Below are 19446 nucleotides of genomic sequence, written 5' to 3' on the forward strand. Positions count from 1 at the left end.
TTTGTACAAATTTGTCTTGCTTTCTCAAAAGTCCTGGCAATTATCAACAAAGTTTAACTGCAAAGAGGATTTGTTAAAAAAACTTGATCAGTAATTCTTATATGAAACTAGGTCATTCAAGACAGAATCATTTTGTAGCAATTTTTTTTACTTTAAAAGGTATAATTTTTTTCATGTAATATTTCAAATACCTAGACAAACTAACAAAAAACTGAAAAACACTTTTAAAGAAAGCCATTAAACTAATGGAATTTAAAAGTTCATTATGCATTGATGTGAAACTCAGTAACAGGGTCAACAATATCAAGTTAGCTTAGGGAAGGTGCCAGAGAAAATAGAATACAATTTGTTAGCTTGTTATTGCTAAAGCTTGAACAAGCTCATTTTCTTTTGTGATTTGGGTTAGGTAAAAGAGAGGTAAAAACAATAACATCATATATAACAGGGACGTGGTGGTTGAGTGGTTAAGTACTTGGCTTTCAAACCTGGGGTCCTGGGTTTGAATCTCAGTGGACTGATTTTGAATTTCATGATTTATAGGGCATCCTGAGTCCACCCAACTTTAATCAGTACCTGATTTAAGTTCGAGAAAGTAAAGGCGGTTGGTCGCTGTGCAGGCCACAAGACACCCTACTCTGTAACCATAGGACAGCAAACAGATAACATCACCTGCCCCATAAATCACAGGATCTGAAAGGGAAACTAAAAACTAAACAGATGTACTAAAAAGTCAAGTGAAGGATATTGTTGAACAAAATTAATAAGAGTTTGCAACATAAGATTCCCACTAATACCCGGTATAACAATAGTTCTATCTAGGAAGCTGTATCCTTGTGGAAGACAAAGACGAATAAGGATGAAATGATTGTGGAGATGAGCACAGACAAATTAATAGTAATATGTCCTAAAGATTACTGACCAATTAAAAGAGAAATATGGCCTAAAGATTACTGACAAATCGATGGATAAACAGCATTTATGTAATACATTTTTTTAAAAATGTCACCACTATTTCTCTCAGGGAATAACAATTCTGAGGAAAGTTGTCACAAGCAAGGGGTAAATTATATACAGCAGTTCACTTCAATGCCCACAGTGATCTACAGTTACCAGGTACCCCATTTAATGATCTGAAATGTTTAGTCTGTCAACAAAATATTTTACAAGCTAAAAATAATTTGCCAAGCAGCACCATTCAATGGAAACCACCAATGTTGTATATGTATAACACTATAAACAAGTGAGATAACTTTTAAATGTGTTTCTATATTCAATGGAAACCACCAATGTTGTATATGTATAACACTATAAACAAGTGAGATAACTTTTAAATGTGTTTCTATACCGGTATGGGGTGCGAAGTAGACACAATAAAATAAAAAGTAAGGTATAATGCAGAATAGACCAATACCCTCTCTCTGAGCATATATACAATACCACTTCTACCACTACAGCAAAAACAAATCATCTTTCATAACACTGTTTAAAAACAACTAAAAATTACCTCAAATTTTCAAACTAATAGACTTATTATAACAGACACCCATAAAAAAATAATAATCATATGGTTCTAATAGGAACAGCTCAATGTAAATAAAGTGCATTGAAACTTATATAAAGTAAATAGTATTATTGAAGAAAACAATAATACATAGCTAAAACAATAATTGAATTAAATTGGATAACAATAAACAAATAAATAATCATGAACAAAATAGCGCTAAGACAACTATAGCAAAATTAAATGCAATACTTGGTCATGGATTTGTTCAGTTATCGCCTAGTCCAAAGTCAAACATATAATGCGTTTAATTCAGTAGCATAGGTGAACAGAAAAGTTATGAAGACAATAATTGAAACACATGGTAAATATTGTTTTTGAAAACCAGTTGGAAATAAGACTCTGGATTTTTTTTTATCCTATGGCACGCTGCCTGAGAACCTTGATATTGCTTGTCTTCTAAATCCCAGATCTCTGGCAGAGAACAACCAGTTCTGCATAAAATAGAAAATATCAGTAAGATAATGATAAATAGTTTTCTTTTAATGTTAAAAAAATGCATTACAAATGTATACTGGTTACATCTAAAAAAAAAAAAAAGTGAAGGTTTTGGAGGAAAAAAAACTAAATATAATAAAAGCACAAACAAAACTTTAAGCTGCAATTTATTAAATTGAAAAGAATTACTTTGCTTTATAGGAGCACCACATATCTTCAATTATAATGTACTGCACTCCAAGTTTGTCCAAGTTGGCTTTTACTTGTGACAGGGGCTTCCGACTGTATATACTATACACAAGCTTAGTACGCTCTCTAAGAAATATAAATAAATAATTCATTACCATATGAAGGAATCATTTTCTTTTAAAAATTTTTGAACTGCTAAGAAAGACAAGAATTACCTGAGTCCAGCATCTTCATAATGGGGATGGTTCACAATAGGACGCAATGTGCAAAGTTTCACAGTTGCCATAGTAGGCATGGCACCAGCAAAAACTGCATCTAAAAAAAGGAGGGAGATAATTTAACAAAACATTTGTGATGGCTTTTACTCATTAATTTCTACTATCACATCAATGACAATTCTACAAAAACATTTAAATAAAATTAATGAAAATATTGTTCAACAAAAAGAAATGACTTAACAATCAGATAGATAACAATGAGCAATAACATGTCTTTTCTAAGGCATTTGACAAAGTTCACCTTCATAGCTTGCTTAAAAAATAAAAATATTTTTGGCATTACAATTGGATTCAGGATCTCCTGATAGGGAGAGTGTCACAGGGAAAATAGTGAACTAATTGTACTATGTTTTATTTAGGTGAATTTTGTTGAATACTGTATAGAGCGTGAAAGTATGAATTGTAGACATTGTATTTAAGACCAGAGGATATTGAGAGTTTAGTCAGTTGGTGAAGTTAGTCAGTCATGTGACCATGTAAGAGTCAGAGAAGAGAGCAAAGTGACCATGTAAGAGTCAGAGAAGAGAGCAAAGTGACCATGTAAGAGTCAGAGAAGAGAGCAATGTGACCATTAACAAGAGAAGTTAGCAAAGAAACAATGTAGCATGAGAGTTATTAGTAAGTCATGTACAAAGTGAAGTGAATATAGATTGAAGTTCAAGTGATCTGTGTGTATTTCAAGACCAGTGTAAATTATATTTATCTAACAATTCATAGAAGTTAAATTTATCTGGTATCTTATATTTCATGTAAAGGAACGTCATATTATACAGTGAAGAGTTAAGTCATCATGTGTTAATTCTGAAAGTAGTTCCTGTGATTGTCACAGTCTAGTCGCCAGACTCTAATACTGTGCATCAATGCTATGCCCACAACCATTCTACAAATAAATGTCACAATGGTTATTATATCATTGACAAAATGTAATGATAAATCCACATCAATAACCAAAAACTCAGGTGTACCTCAGTCTTAGGCCCACTACTGTTTCTAATTTACATAAATGATCTATCAAATAACATTAGTACAGGAACAAAATTTAGATTGTTTGCAGATGATTGCATAATATATAGAACAATAAAAACAACACAAGATACTGAAATCTTACAAAAAGAATTAAAAGAATTACAGAAATGGGAATCAAATTGCAGCATGTCTTTCCACCTAGAAAAATGCCAGTTATTAAGAAACAAAACAGCTATAAAAAAAACCTTGTATTTTATTCATGGTAAACCAGTTACACAGACTAAAAACTCAAATAAAGTATTAGAATTTATTAAAAGACATTTGTACAAATCAAACAAAAACTAAAATTCTATTTATTAAACCTTGATTAGGCCAATATTAGAATATGATTCTTCTGTTTTTGACCAAACAACTCAACAAAATATAAAGAAACTAGAATAGACACAAAATAGAGCCATGAGATTTATAACAAATGAATATTCACATTTGATTAAAATACCCCCCTTAGTAAAATCACTTAAGTTAGAGACCCTTCAGGACAGAAGCCTAAAAAAAGTAGCAACACAAAACAATGAACCATAGTTTACAAATACCAAAACAAAACCTAATGAAACACCCAGAAGGACACAAAGATAAAGGCACATTTCTTATTCAATATGCTATGACAAATTCGTACAAATGCTCCTTCTTTTCTAGTGTCATTAGAGCACAAAGATAAAGGCACATTTCTTATTCAATATGCTATGACAAATTCATAAAAAAGCTCCTTCTTCCCTAGTGCTAGGGCCTGAATCAGCCAGGAAAACCAACAAATTGGCAGAGTTTAAGTCAATAATTAACATGCATGACCAGATTGATACATTAAACACATGGGATGTAATTATCTTCTCTTCTGAAGTAATAGGTGTTATTTATAGGTTAAGTTATGCTCAAAGATCAAAGCATCCCAAACTTAACATGCAAAAAAAATAAAATAAAAAAATGTATATATATATATATATGGCTTAATAAAATCCTCATTTTTTATATCACCTTGTGGTGTCTTCGCTTTAATCCATTCTACAAGCTCTTCCATGGGAATATTACTAAACTCTCCAACTCTGCCCAACTGCACTTGCAAATTATCAACTCCGGTCCATGCCATGCAAGCAACTAAAACAGCTAACAGTGCATAGTGTTTTTCTTTAGAACCAAATGGAAATATCTGTAACAAAATAAATTATAACTTGTAAAATTATCGAAGTGCCAATAATTTAAAAATTGTAAAAACTCCACTAACATGTCACATTATAATTTGTACCGTACTACCTTAACATAAATTATTTTTCCTTCTTTTTTTCTTTCATTTTTAACTTTTTAAAATTTATTGATTTTAATTATGTGTCATTTTTTTAAATTCTTCACTTAAACTGCTTTTGAACTATTATAGTATGAGTCAACTTTTAATAAGCTTTTTTAAAATAAAAAAATGCTAAATTTAGTAATTTACCTAATTTATAAAATTCAATAATAATTTTAGAATAGAAAGTAATTCAAATTTTTATTGTGAACATTAAAAATGAGAACTTATTGATCATGGACAAAATATAACATTAAATTATCAAAATGAAATTTTGTTTTAAAAAATAATGGAACAATGTAATTATCTGTTCACAAAACAAAATTAATAATTTAAAAAAAACCCACATTAAATGGAAAACAGGGGCTCTTAATAATACCTTTTTAATATCATAAGAAAATAAAAACATAAAATTAATTCAACTGCTTTAAACCCTTTGTTCTTAGTACAAAAGTATCAAACATAAATAGCTTACATGTTTAGAAGCCAACAAAGATGTGTACAGACAGAGATGAGGAGTCCAGAATAACTTTAATCTCATAATGAGGAGAGCCATAGCTGTGAAGGCTAACAATTGAAGTGAATGGTATACAAGCTGGAAAATAATCATTACATTTTTTTGCATAATGAAAAAAGAACTTGAATAAAAAACTTTTTTTTTTCAAACTGAAAGGATAAGTAATATTAGATTTTCAAAGTGTTTCAAATGTATGTGCTGCTGATTTTGTAAAAGTTAGGAAGCATCTGAATGTGAGAGCCATTCAGAAAGGTTGTGAGAACCACTGCCATGAATTTGTCAAGAAACAAATCCAAATCATCAGTATATTTTTAGATGTATCCAGTATCTGGTAAATTAACAAGATTACATTACTTTAAAATTACAATAATCTAAAGTCCATACAAGTTGTAAGTATATTTTCACAATATGTATTAAAATAATTTTGCAATATTTTCTAAATCTGTCACAATCATTGCAAAGAGCATAGAAAATAAGCTAGATTTTGTAAAGGTAGTTGGAATGTAATTGAATCAATACAATTTTAATAAAAAGTAGAGATCAATAAATTTTTTTAGTATACAAAAATATACAGAACTTATTCTTAAGTTATATAAATTTGTATAGAATGTTACCAGATGATGTGTTTCTTTAGTAATTAATTTTAGAGAAAAATAGAAGACATTCTATTTTTTAAGATGAGAATTTGCTAAAATATAATTATGTATAGTGGCCTGTATTATTGCATAATCTTTTTGAAATTTCAACAAATAGAACAAAATCTTAATTTTTTTATCTAAGTGTCTTCACATAGACTCTAGACATTATTTGCTAATCAACAGAACTCATAACTGATTGAATTTCAGAAATAAGAATCAGTAAAGTTATGATTTAGTTTTCTTTTTACTTATTTCAAAGATAACCATTACTCACTTCTGCATCTTCTTTTTCTTTTTGCACAACGCTGAGGAAAAAATGCAGATAAAAGAGGCTCAGTAATTTTTTTTTGTTTTGTTTAGTGGTGATACCTTTGAGTCTAATTATGTAGTTGTTGTTTTTTTTCTTTTTTTAAATGACACATTTTTATTCTTACCTATGCTTGGTTTGAGTTGTACTTTCTGAACTTGTGCCTTTTGACTCTTTAAAAAACTGAATTTCATTTCTCAGTAACTGTTTCAGAATAATACAAAGATGAATAAATTCAATTTCTTGTATTGCTTTCTAGCATATAATTAAAACCAATAATACAAATGACATACAATACAAAATATATTTTAGAGTACTGTGGAGTATAAATAATTTCACTTACATGAAAAGCTACAGCTACAAATGCAAACACAGCACTGGGCAGTACAAGAGTTTGTAGCAGCTTCCATATGGTCTAGTCAAACAAGGAGAATTAGCAACACCAAGATGCAAAGATGATTGCAATTAAGTTACATTTATTCCAATATGTAAAATAAAACATTAATTTGAAAATGTTTTAAAGAAATATAAAATTGATTTTTCAAAGAAAGATGTACCTCTTGTTCTATAAAGTCAAATTCTTTAGCACACGTGTATAACATGGTATGAAAGTTTTTAAAAGATGTGAATTTACTTTTCAGGATTTCACCAATATGTGCCTGTGAATGTGAGAAATTTTATAATGTTAACACTAGCAGATATTATACTAAATAAATTCACTACCGGTATTAGATTCGTTTTGTAAAGCATTTAAGACATTTCATCTAAAAAATATTTTGACAACCAGCTAACAATTTTTAGAACTCACATCATCTTCCAATATAAGCATTTTCCCAATGAACAGCTTGAGAACCAAAGTCCCAATAACAAATGTGCCAGACTGCCAGAACTTGGTCAATTTGAGAAAAAAAGAAAGGAAAACATAATTTTATAAGCAGCATATCACAAGTACATTTAACAAGCTGTAAAATAACCTGTACTTTAAACAACATCAAATAAATTACTATCTTAGAGATCGCTATATTTATCAAAATAAGAAATATGGTTTCCTTAAACAATACATTTCTTTCACTTACAAAAATTGCTAGTTGATTTTTAAATCTAGTGAAAAAAGGATTGCCAACCACCAATACCTGTAAAAACAAATGTGAGTGAAAAAATAAAGTTAATTCAACAAACAAATTAAAACAAAAAAGAAAGAAAGCTATTTAGGATTATTCAAAAGGCATAATAAGATACCAAGTGTGTCAGTAAAACAATATGTGATAAATTATACACCTTGAATTTCATCAAAATACAGGATCTCAGCAGAATGTTGGGTGTGACATAAAGTCATACTGCAACTATGTGACCTTTAGTGTCAATGAATGCAAAGATGTGATAGGCAGACTTGCTGCCATTACAAGACCACAAATGTATCAAGCTAGAAACACAAAAAAGGCCAAAGTGATTGTTGTTAATTAATACAATGCTGAAAAGGTTGTGTTAGAGAGCTTTGTTGAACACTGGCAGACAGTGATTTTAAATGTTTTTTAATTTAACAACTGTTAAAAGTATACATATATTCAACCCTTTGTACACTGTAAATAATACTTGGTAAAAAAGTAAGAAAATAGTAATTAATTTTCTTTTACTTTTTAGTACTGTTAAAAGAATGACAGTATACTCATATCAGATTAATTAATTTGACTGAAAGATTAAGTATACACTAAACAATTTTGTAGTAGCTTTGACTTACCCATGCTGCAAGAAGAGTGCTTGCAAAAAATGAGGTTAACAGCATTTCATTACCAAACAGCAATACAAAACTTGATAAAAGTCCTACCTTAAAATTGGAAGAAAAATAAAATAAAAGAAGAGCTATTACATAATTTAAAAAAACAAGCTGTTTTGTTATTAGTAACAATATTTTTATTTAAAACACATCTGCTTTTAATAATAAAATAATCTTTGAGGTCCTAAAGGAAATTCAATCTACAGTTGTGCATTTTACACTACAATACTAAAAAAAATTACTCTTCAACATGAGAAATAACTGAATCCAACAAAGTTACTATCCTTATTAGTTATTAGTTCTATTTTCTCTTCAAAGGATTTGAGTTTGAAAAGCTTTGACAAAGCTATTCTGTTTAGAATTTAGAAAAAAGCGATATAGCAAGTAATTTATCAGTTCTGTGATTACTGCACAATGTACACATTTGGTCACAAAGAGAGGGGTATGCCATAGTCTGCATGTGATGGAAAAAAACATTGCACAAACCTAAAAAGTGAATGATGGGATGGGGGGAGGGGGAAGAGAAGAGGTGTAAATTGTCCCTTCCTTATCCTTCACTTGGGGTACATCCACTGCTTTATTATGAATGGTTTTATTAAATTTATCAGGAAATGGGTTTTTCATAGTTTTTCAATAAAGACAAATAATCAAAAAATAAACAAAACGATAAAATGAATTATAATTATGAAGAAATTGTATTTATGCAAAATTAAATTATCTATAAATCATTCAACAATTGAATTTAATTATTTCAAAAGTGTGAAACTAGAAGATATGAAGAGTATCTTTTTAATATTCCAAGAATTTTATACTTTAAGAGATAATTTGTTAATAAATACTCCAGCACAATGTACATTGCTAACATTTATTTTACACTAGTTTTAGTCATCTTATTGTGTGCTAACCCTAACCCTAACAATGTAAAATTAAAACGCCAATTGATTATATAAAACAGATCTGTTTCTATTTGTATCTATTCAACTATTTAACCTTTCTTTGTAAGGTGAACAAACTGATATATGTACATCCCACAATGACAAAATATTTTAAACCAGTTAACCCTATATTTTGAATGCAAAAGATTGTTAGTTTTTAGTATTTGAGATATTAATGTTACAGAGGCAACAAAATCAATAACAGCTTTTCCAAACACCAGTACTTACAGTCTGTCCCTTTAGGAAAACTTTAAAGGTCTCAATGGATATATACTGTAGTAGATAAACAGCAGTTACAGCAAGTGTTTGGGTTAACAAAGCAAACTGGGCAAACTGAAACAGAATGTATTAAACTGAATATATACATCAGTGGATTCCAAGGCATGTCACTCTTTATGAAGCATTATGTAAGGGTGAATCAACAGCCACAAAGAGGAGTGGCTCAACCAATGGGCAACAGGAAACAGGCAGAGCCATGTACAAAGAATTGAACATGCCTAACAAACTGGACAGTATTAACTTCCTCCCACACAAATCTTCAATCTTCCAACTAAGGAAGGACACACATCTTTGTTAAATTACCATCTCAATAAAATAAATCCCACACGACTCCCCCTTTGTAGACACTGCGCCCACCCTTATGAAACCGTAAAAAATATCCTTTTTTAATGTTTTTCCTTAATCCACCTTAAGCAGACCCTACTACCACTCCAGCCCAACATAACCAACACCCTGTACGGCAGTGCTGAACAACTGAAGAAAACAGCATACTATTTTTCCCTGACAGCTCTGCAGCAAAAAAGCTGGCTAGAAGAAGTGAAGAAGAAGAAGAATGTAAGGGTGCTGACAAAGCATTGACATAAGGTATGCCTTCTTCACTCAATCCTGTATTAAGCAATATGTAATGCCTCTATGTAAATAGGTCTTCTATAATAACAAATGTTGGGATGCCCCTATAAAAGTATTGAAATAGTACGAAAAAGTTTATTCTTTGTCAAACAGCAATTTTGAGAACATGTTATGTTAATGTCACATGGTTGAAGTTGAACAAGCAAGACAACAAAAAAACAATACATATGATTAAACAAACCATGTTGCTGATCAATCTTCAGACCGTTTCTCTATTTATTTAATCAAATAGATAATCAATATTACATATTATGACATTCAATGTCTCTATATAATTATTGGCAACTATTTTGTTTGTTTATTCCAATTAATACTACCAGTATGTATTTACATTTAGGATCTGTGCCTTTTGGACTATTGCTTTGCACAAGAGGACACTAGCCAAAGTACTTTATGAGGATCACTAATTGTTTGCCTACTCAACAGCCTGGTTTTTATGGAAATGACCCTTTCAACACTGACTGGTTGTGAAACTGCTTATCAGAAGACAGTAGTTTTTTTATTTGAATCAATCAACAATCTATAGGAGCCTGCATCATCTCAATGATCTAGAGTTTACTGAACCTTAGCACTTATCAATAGCTGCATCACAATTGGAACCATCAATGAAATTTCCCTGGGGAAAATAATAATTGGTTGAAGTGACTAGAACAAGTGTCCTTTAAAGCCTTTGTAACTCACCTGCCAAGACAGCATGAAACATATCTGGATACCTCCAATCAGTAGAGCAAACAAATATGAAGTAATCTTATTCCTATTGGGAAGTAACATTTTAATTACAACAACTTTATTGTCAGCCATAACAAGTGTTAGAGCAGTGGAAATAATCTACAGAACAACCATAACATTTTTTTAAAGAGTAATTTAAAGATGTAATAGACATAAAATGCTTTTAACTAGTAAAATTTAAAGATGTAATTAAAGATGTAATTGAGTTATTTGCCATATCATAAAGCTAGATGCACAAATAAAATTTAAAAATAAGGTCAAAACGATTGCAGTTGTATTATTGAACATAATGGACTCTCCACCATTAATTTCTAGAAGATTTTAATAATTTTACTTTGTAACTCACAACTATCTGTATTTATCTACAACACAAAAAAAAATTTAAAAAAAATAACTGTTTAACTTTACAATTCTTGTTAACTCAAGTTTCTAAATTGTTTAGATCTCCACATGCCTGTCGCGTAGTCTGTTCCTTAGTGAGAATTATGAAGAAGTCAAGACTGTACTTCTTCGCCATGCAGATATCAACGCGGAAACCTGCCGCAAAAGATTCCATCGCGTGAGACCTAGTCAAAACGACTTTAGGAGATATGTAACAGAATTGAAAACGGCCTTAGATAATTGGTGCAAGATGGCTGAAGTCGGTAAAACAGTGGAGGAGTTAAAAGATCTGTTGATCAAAGATAGGATCTTAGAAAGCGTATCGAGTCGTGTATACAGGCAACTGGTTTTGAGCAAGTACAGAACAGTTGAGAACATGCTGGAAGTTATAGAAGGCTTTAAGGTTGCTGGGTCAGATGAGCCGATTTGTAAGGAAGAGAGTGTATATGTGGCGGCAGCATGTGGTGAACCTGTGGGTAAAAGAAAGGTAATTGTGTGTTTCAGTTATGGTGAAAAGGGGCATAATTCAACTGAGTGCCGTAAAGGTGTTTCCCCGTCTAACGAAATTGATGTTGAAGATGTGAACTCTAATGATATTGTCAGCGATCAAGATCAAAGGTCAAGACATAGATGACTAGCAGGTCGTCGCGATTCGGATGGTGGCCGTGGGTATAAGTTAGTGCCGGATCGATACACAGTAACTGTTCAAAATTTGCCATTCAATGTTAACTGGCAGAAGTTAAAAGATAGATTTAGAGATGTTGGTTTAGTGGGATTTGTGGAGGTTTTAATGGCAAACGGGAAGTCAATGGGCGTAGGTCATGTAAAGTTAAGGAACCTGGCTGATGTTGCGAGAGCAGTTAAATATTTAGACAAGTCCAAACTTGGAGGTAGGACTATTGTAGTTGTCCCACATCGTATAAGTGCGCGGGGGTAACGATATGATAACTTTGATTCTCTGTTTTATATATATATATTTATATATATATTTGCTTTGTTGGTCAAACGTTCCAATATTTAGACCTATGGGAGTAAACTGGAACTGCAAGTGTGCGTTGGCATTGAATAGGCTGAAGACTTGTCTGTCTGAGTAAGTATCCTATTCTTCGTTTACCTGATACTTCTCTAACTTTTTTTTCTTCAAACAGATGCTTCAGATAAAGGAATTTCTGGCATTCTCTGTCAGTGTATCAAAGGTGTGTTACATCCCATAAAGTACGTAAGCCGTAAATTGTTGCCTCGGGAGCAGAAGTACTCTATTATTGAATGGGAAGGATTAGCCATAGTATATTCTGTTAAGAAACTGGACAGGTATTTAGAAGGTAAAAGATTTCACCTGCTGACTGATCACGAGGCCTTATCGTGTTTCAGGAGCACAAACTTTACAAACGCACGTATCACAAGATGGGCATTGATGCTACAAGACTACTCCTTTGACGTTGCCCACGTAAAGGGAGAGAACAATCTGCTGGCTGATCTTTGTTCAAGATTGATATAGACTTCCATCCACCATTTATATTATGTTTCTATGTGTTATAACATTTGAACTTGTGTTTTATATTATGTAAATGATACTAATTTCAAGAATATAATGTGTATTTATTTACCATGAATATAATTTGGTATATTATATTAATGTTGTATTTGTAAATATGATTTTGTAATATAACTTGGTTCTTGGCCCAAGTTGATATGGGTCACCTTTAAAGTCAAGGTAACCAACTTTTCTTTGTTATTGGATCTTTATCTTTACGTGTATTGTGTCTCCTTGGTTAATTAATTGGTGACTCCCCATCATTTTTTTTCTTCCATTATTACATTTTGAAATGTCACATAGATGCACTTATGATTTTTTTGTTCTTCCTTGTTCTTTCTACAAAGTTTTGTCTTCGAAAGGACTTTTGATTACTGGAATTTCTTTCAAAATTTCCAGTTCGTCGAGGAGGGGGGATGTCGCGTAGCATAGACAAGTGTCTTTTTCTTTCTCCTAACTCTGTTTTTTTTTATTTCCTGTACTGGTAGTACGTGTACGGGGCGAGAGTATCTGGTATTTTTTTTTGTTTTGAATTGTTTTTCTACGTCAGAAAGTCCGGTGACATCTATGGGTCATTCTTTGTCATGAGGCAGTTCACCCTCTGAGTTTGGTTGTAGCGGACGGTGTGTTGGCCCGTAAAACGTTATTTGTCTGTACCAGTTTCTCTGACTTATTATTCAGTTGGATTTTTGGGACCCCTGTTTAGGGGTGCCAGTGTTGGAGTTGTGGGCGTCGCTTGCCGTCTCAGAAATACATATTACAGTTTTTCAGTGTCATTGTCAAATTGGCGATTATCTGAGGTCTAACTTTACTATTACCGAGGTTGGCAGTGTTGTGACGCCAGTCGGTCAGAGTCTGGTGGACCATAAAACCAGGGTGACAAGTTGATAACAGTAGCAAAGGTGCTTAAATTAATTATTGTATAATATCTTTATATATACCTATTATATATATATATATCTAATATATATACTGTCTATTTATCATCCTCATTGTACATACACATGTATGTTTCATACAATTAAATTCATTTATTTTTGTTGTTATTTAAACTATTCACCTAGTTGTTTACTGTATGTACGACTGTGTGTGAGTGATGTTCTTGTCAGGTTGAACCCCGGGACCTTAATAGTATACAGATAGTTAACAACCCAAATAAATCCTAAACCTGACAATGCCCACTATAATTAATTTGTCAATAATAGTATTACTTCTACAAATTTTGCAGGTAATAAACAGAGTTATGGATTACCAATGTCAAACTGAAGTATAAATAATCTGACTCTCTACTGCCCATGGTACACACTTTGGTATCCATGTTCCTCTATTTAGGACAACACTACCTAGCGATAACGCGCTAAGTGAACTTAACCTATAGACCATCGGAATGTCCACAAGTGAACAACATAAATAAATTACATATAGAAGCTTCAGTGGGTATGAGCAATTAAGCTGTGAACCTAAATATGGAAGTGAAGCTAGATGTTGTCCACGTCATTATGAGAGATACACAATTAAATAGAGCCATTGTTTGTCTAATACATGCCAAACGGCTGTCTGTGTCGGCTCTATTGAAGTTGTTGGTGAACGGTTGTGACAAGGTGGGGGAGGACCTAGCTAGGGTGTGTGACCATTGACCTCTGGGGTGGTAATTTGCATACATGCGAAATGACTCTGGACCAGAAGAATGTTTTTTGACATTCCGATGGTCTAGAGGTTAAGTTCGCTTAGTGTGTTATTGCTAGGCGGTGTTGTCGTCACCAGGGTCACTGGTTCGAGCCTTGGTCGGCGCAGTCCCCTTATTTTCATTGCATTTAATTCACTACTTTCTCTCATTTAAAAACTTGGTCCCTGGTGCTGCTGTTCATTTATGTTTAATATATGTATGTATCATCATTTGTTTCAGCACCTAGCTTCACTTCTATATTTACTCTATTTAGGCATTGATAGTCTATAATAATAAAATAAAATGGATTATTAATACTCTACCTTAATATATATGACACTACAAACATATGTAGTACAAAAAAGGGGTAACCAAAACTTTCTCGTAATGGTGGAGTCCACATGACTCTAGTTGCCTAAAAGATATTAAATAGAAATACAACAATGAATGAAAATGTAAGTAAAATAGGAAATTCTAAGGGGCCTTCCTAACTTGAAAATTATTAAATATATAAGCTTTTAGTTGCATGAGCTATTTAAGTTGTCATTATTTATAGTGATGCAACAGTCAAATAAATAAATTATAAGATGCAAAGAAAAAGTGAATACAAGCTTACTTACTTCACCATGATTGAACATAAAGCAGGCTACAGTAATTAATCCTCCAAATATACTCTTGCTAAATTAAAAAAAAAAATTAGAAACAAAAAATTTCAAATAAAAAAATGCACGCATAAGCCTAACCCTTGCTTTTATGCATTTTGATAAACTATTTTTAGTGGTAAGTTATTTTCCCTTTAACTGCAATTCAGTAGTAATCAAATTTGAATCAAACCATATAGCCTTTGTATACATTGTTCACTAAAAGAGATTAACAAAGGAATTAAGACATTGTAATGACACAATAGAAAGATGCATAGAAGTTGGGGTTTAATCGGGTATTTCCTTAGTGATGCGACAGATCATTTTAAAAGTTAGAACGATAATAGGGAAGAAATGATTAATGGACAAACAACGACAAAGGAGACTGGCTTGTAGTGTAGAGATGACATAGACTCATTCTGTAATAAACTGTTGTTCAAGTTAATAGCTGGATTTCTTCAATATATATATATTGTTTCTTGTTCTGTTGGAGGTTGTTTCTATATATAGAGCTCACATATAACATCTACACTCAACTATAAGATTGATCAACCAACCACATCAATACATCAATCATTAACAACACAATATTTTCCACTGGTTTATCAATCTAGAATACTAAGTAAATAAAAATATGAACAAACCTTAAAAAAGTGCCAAAAAGAAAAAAAATTCCCAACATTAGCCCATTGAGTAAAAATGCTGCTTCAACATAAAAATAAGCTGGCTCTCCTAGACCTAGAGGTAAACGTTTAAAAAAAAAAATTGTTACAACTAATGTTCACATTCAATCACCGGTTTTCATTCTAATATAAATTGATAAAATTTAAATGCTCCTCTACCTTCACAGCTTTGTACTGGACTTAATCCTTCACCTCTGTTCACTGTCCAGCAAATTTTGGTTCTATGCCCCAGAAAATCACTGGTGGATATATATATTCTGTAAGCCCAGCCCACGATTAACTGAAAACATCAAAGATATCTTACATTTTGAAAACATTTAATACTTTTTTTTTAACATGTGCATAATGGTTTTCTTTAATCCAATCATTAACAGAAAGGTTTACCTCAGGGTACAAATTAAATCTTTTGAGGGTGTTGATAGTAGATGGATATTCAGTTATGTTATCGTTCATCACTTGAAACAAACCATCATACACTGATTCAGCAGATATTATAGTCTTGAAGTAGGAAAAATAAAAACCCTAAAAAAAACAAAATGTATAAACTTTTTACATCAAGTTGACCTTTTTTTTTTTTTAAACAATTAAAATATAGTCCGCATCCCCTCTTAACAAGCAGAAATATACAATGTGTTTCCTAGGTTTGAATTTTTAAGATTACTACACTTAACTCAGTTTAAAAAAAGAGCAAATAGTTTGGTAGGAATCAATCATAGAGTGTTTTAATTGCCTTTGGAATTTGGAAATAAAAATAATTCATAGGATATAAAAATCAAATTTTATAATACCATTTCAGTCCGAAAAGCTAATTCTCGCTCCAAGGTTGATAAGTGAGAAAAATGCCTATCATTTTCAAACAAAGTAGCCAAAAATGTTCTGCAATTAAAAAGAATTATATACAAATAAATGAGGTTATGATAAAGATTTTTTTAAAAGGCTAATTTGACTATACCAAATCACTTAAATACATAAGGAGAGTAGAAAGAAATAGAAATAAAAGATATTTTTACCTGTGGCTTATAGTTATAGCTCCAGCTAAAAGACAAAAAAAAAAAATCAATATAAATGTGGAGTTAAAGACATACAGTCTTTCTTTTTATTTATTTACAAAAAATACTGCTTATACAACTGTGAACATGTATACATATATGCTAGATACAGTATAGCAGACAAAAAAATATGTATAATCAAGAACATCTTTTATAAATGTTTAAGGGGAAGAGGAAGTTTGTTGCTGTTTTTTTTTTCAGCTTCTGAAATACAACCAAACATGTTCAATAAATGACCCTCTATAAAGATTTAAATTAGCAATAATTTAAAATTAAAACGTGTTGTTTCTAAGGCAAACATTTGATAAGTTGTATTGTTGCTCTAGTAAACTGGTAAGAGAAAAGGTTGGACTGAAAGCTCCCTTGCCTGTGCTTATTTGGGTGTAATATTGTTTTATTTTATGTTTTTTTTTTGGAAGTATATTGGTTATTTTATAGGTTTGGCTTGCCAGAGATGGTTAGAGAAAGAGTCCATCAAAGCACAAATGGTTGTGAAAGAAAGAAAGAACGCTGCAAAGTGACAACCTATGCCAGTGAATTATTGCTACCAGGAGATAACAAAATTTAAAACATATACATATAAAATATTAATTAATTAAAAATAACCATGTTTTGTCACATTGATTACATCTACACATTACCTTAACAGTTTCTAATTTAGTGATTCAATTAATAATTACTAGATCTATACAAAAATTATCACCAAAGAGGTCTTGAAGTAGAGAGAATTTCCTATTAGTCATTAAAATTTTTGTTTTTTTTAAATATTTTATAATATCTTTTTAATATAGTGCATCTTTCATGCTTAAAACTGAGAGCGCTATGATCAAATCTCTGGAGCCAGTGGAGGAGGGGGTATCTGGGTGAAGGGTTTCCATGCTGCCTTTAGGCACTCAGTAAATGCAACTCTGCATGAGTCAGGTGCTGAACCCCAAGCCTCCTTGGTAGGTAGCCAAGGCAAGCCCAAGTGGTTCAAGACTCTCTGCCACACATTGTGAAGAACAGATTTGCCGGGGATTATATTATCAAACTTGACAATTCAATGAAATGAAGAAAGAAACATCCCTCTGTATTTTCTTAAAACTTCTTTAATAATACTTCTTCAACTTTCACATCAAATTAACTTCTCAATTCAATAACAACTTGACTTGATACTTCATAAATAAAACTTAAAGATACATGAAACTTCACTTAGTATAACTTCAACTTCAACTAATTAAACTTTAACTGATGGACCCGCTAATATCACTTATACCTCTATCAAACCATTACTAATCGAGGACTAAGCGAGGACCATCGCTCTACAAGAACTACTACTATGCGAGGACCCCGTCTAACTGACTTTCCCCTAATTTATACTTTCTTTGATCGTACGTTCCAGAATCATGGAACCTTCTCTCAGATAATTATTTTAGTAACTTTGACCTTCTAGAAGCTGACGTGTGCTTTTTTTTTTCCTTAACCTCTTTCTTTGATTGGATACCTAAAATTAACTTGTTTACGCTGGACACTTGCACTGGTTTGACCACGAGCTTCTAGAAACTGGTCGAAATAGGTCACAGACTCGACTCGTGACATACATCAGACAAAAGGAAAATATGAAGAGTCAAATTTGTATTTGTTTCTTTTATTCTTTATATGTTTGGTAAATTCAGTCTTAAGTTTAAAAATAATTAGCTTCTATTTAATTAAAGAAGTTGAAATGTATTCTTATGAATAGTGCAATATAAGAGATAGCAGGCTCCTTAGTAATCTTTCTAAGGCTTGCATGATAAACAAGATGTGCTCAAGAACTGAAAAATAAATATTTTAGTGCATAGATGTACTTCTCATATGTTGTAATTTATGTGTTTATGTGTGTGTGTATTAGTCTACATTCATAATTAAAAATTAGATATACTAAGAATAACATTGAGCTAGAGAGCTCTTGTGAAAATAGATCTAGATTCTAGGTGCCATCTAGACTCTAGATCAAGAAAAGAAGAGACTGTAGTCTAGATCTTATAATATAGAATTTATAGATCAACATCTAGAGTTATTAATCATGTATTATCATACTATGCTGACTATTGGATGAATTAATAATTCAATAATTTAATAATTTAATGTCATTTTATTATTCTTCAAAACATAATAAATTAATGTTACAGTAAATGTAAGCTGCCTTGAAAATGTAAAATGAATCATTAGTTTACAGATGCACACTAAATTATTGGCTACTTTGGCTAGATCAATAAAAAAAACCACTTGGCCTTGGTAACATCTTGAGATTTATTTTTTTTTTAGTTTCAGATTTTCAAACTCAGGAGACTTTCACTTTAAAAAAAAAAAAAAAAAAAACAAGAAAAAAAAGTTTTAGTTAAGAGTCTAGTAAACGAATTAATTAGATTTAGATCTAGATCTATAAATAATATTTAAAAATAAATTTTATAATAATAATAAATAATCCTTTTACTTTTAAATTTTAGGGCATTTTTTTTAGGCTTTTATTTTAATTAATTTTAACAAGAAAATATATAAAATAATAATTATAATATTAATCTATTATTCTATTTTCTATATTCAATTCTATATGAAATACACTGACAGTGATATACTAAGTCTAGATAGACCAAATAATTTACATACATACCTAGTACCATACACAGGCTAATGTACATAAACTGAGAAATCATTAATGCATAATGACTATCTTTTCTTTTCTCAACGTTTGTTATAGATCTGCTAGATTTCCCTGTTTTACGTTGTCTGTTGTTGGGAGCCATTTTGAAAGTATCGCCGACAAAGGTCAAAGGGGAGTATAGCTAACATTTCGCTCTTTAAATAAATATTCAGACTAAACCTAACTTTAAAAACAAACATTTTTAAAATCCTAATATGGTTTGAAATTCGTAATAAATTCATATCAATAA

General features: G+C 31.3%; 1 protein-coding gene across 2 annotated transcripts; it reads right to left on the reverse strand.

The window, feature by feature from the left end:
- Positions 1-76: 76 nt before the first annotated feature.
- LOC106070391 (probable C-mannosyltransferase DPY19L1) lies at positions 77-19399 on the reverse strand. Of its 2 annotated transcripts, XM_056030798.1 has the most exons (23): positions 19167-19306; positions 18683-18850; positions 16496-16520; positions 16274-16361; positions 15870-16007; positions 15645-15765; positions 15447-15540; positions 14782-14839; positions 14485-14576; positions 10533-10605; positions 9171-9275; positions 7972-8058; positions 7310-7366; positions 7042-7122; positions 6791-6892; positions 6577-6648; positions 6361-6437; positions 6201-6231; positions 5247-5366; positions 4465-4636; positions 2404-2503; positions 2189-2314; positions 77-1995 (listed from the first exon to the last, which is right to left on the reverse strand). In XM_056030798.1, the coding sequence occupies exons 4-23, from the start codon at positions 16274-16276 to the stop codon at positions 1839-1841; spliced, it is 1866 nt and encodes a 621-aa protein (XP_055886773.1). In that variant the 5' UTR covers positions 16277-16361; positions 16496-16520; positions 18683-18850; positions 19167-19306; the 3' UTR covers positions 77-1838. The 2 variants fall into 2 exon arrangements, with proteins under 2 accessions (XP_055886773.1, XP_013085745.2); XM_013230291.2 differs by lacking the exon at positions 18683-18850 and having other exon boundaries at positions 19167-19399.
- Between the last annotated feature and the right edge of the window lie 47 nt (positions 19400-19446).

The sequence above is a fragment of the Biomphalaria glabrata genome, chromosome 1 (genome assembly GCF_947242115.1).
Source record: "Biomphalaria glabrata chromosome 1, xgBioGlab47.1, whole genome shotgun sequence".
NCBI lineage: Eukaryota > Metazoa > Mollusca > Gastropoda > Planorbidae > Biomphalaria > Biomphalaria glabrata.

Bases quoted from the DNA above. Each gene is read 5' to 3' on its own strand.
- LOC106070391 (XM_013230291.2), bottom strand. From the start codon at position 19,299: ATGGCTCCCAACAACAGACAACGTAAAACAGGGAAATCTAGCAGATCT. The intron at 5,367-6,200 runs GTGAGTAATGGT...ATTATTTTCCAG, and splicing joins AAGAAAAAGAAGATGCAGAA to CTTGTATACCATTCACTTCA. The intron at 4,637-5,246 runs GTAAGCTATTTA...ATTTTGTTACAG, and splicing joins CTTTGTTGGCTTCTAAACAT to ATATTTCCATTTGGTTCTAA.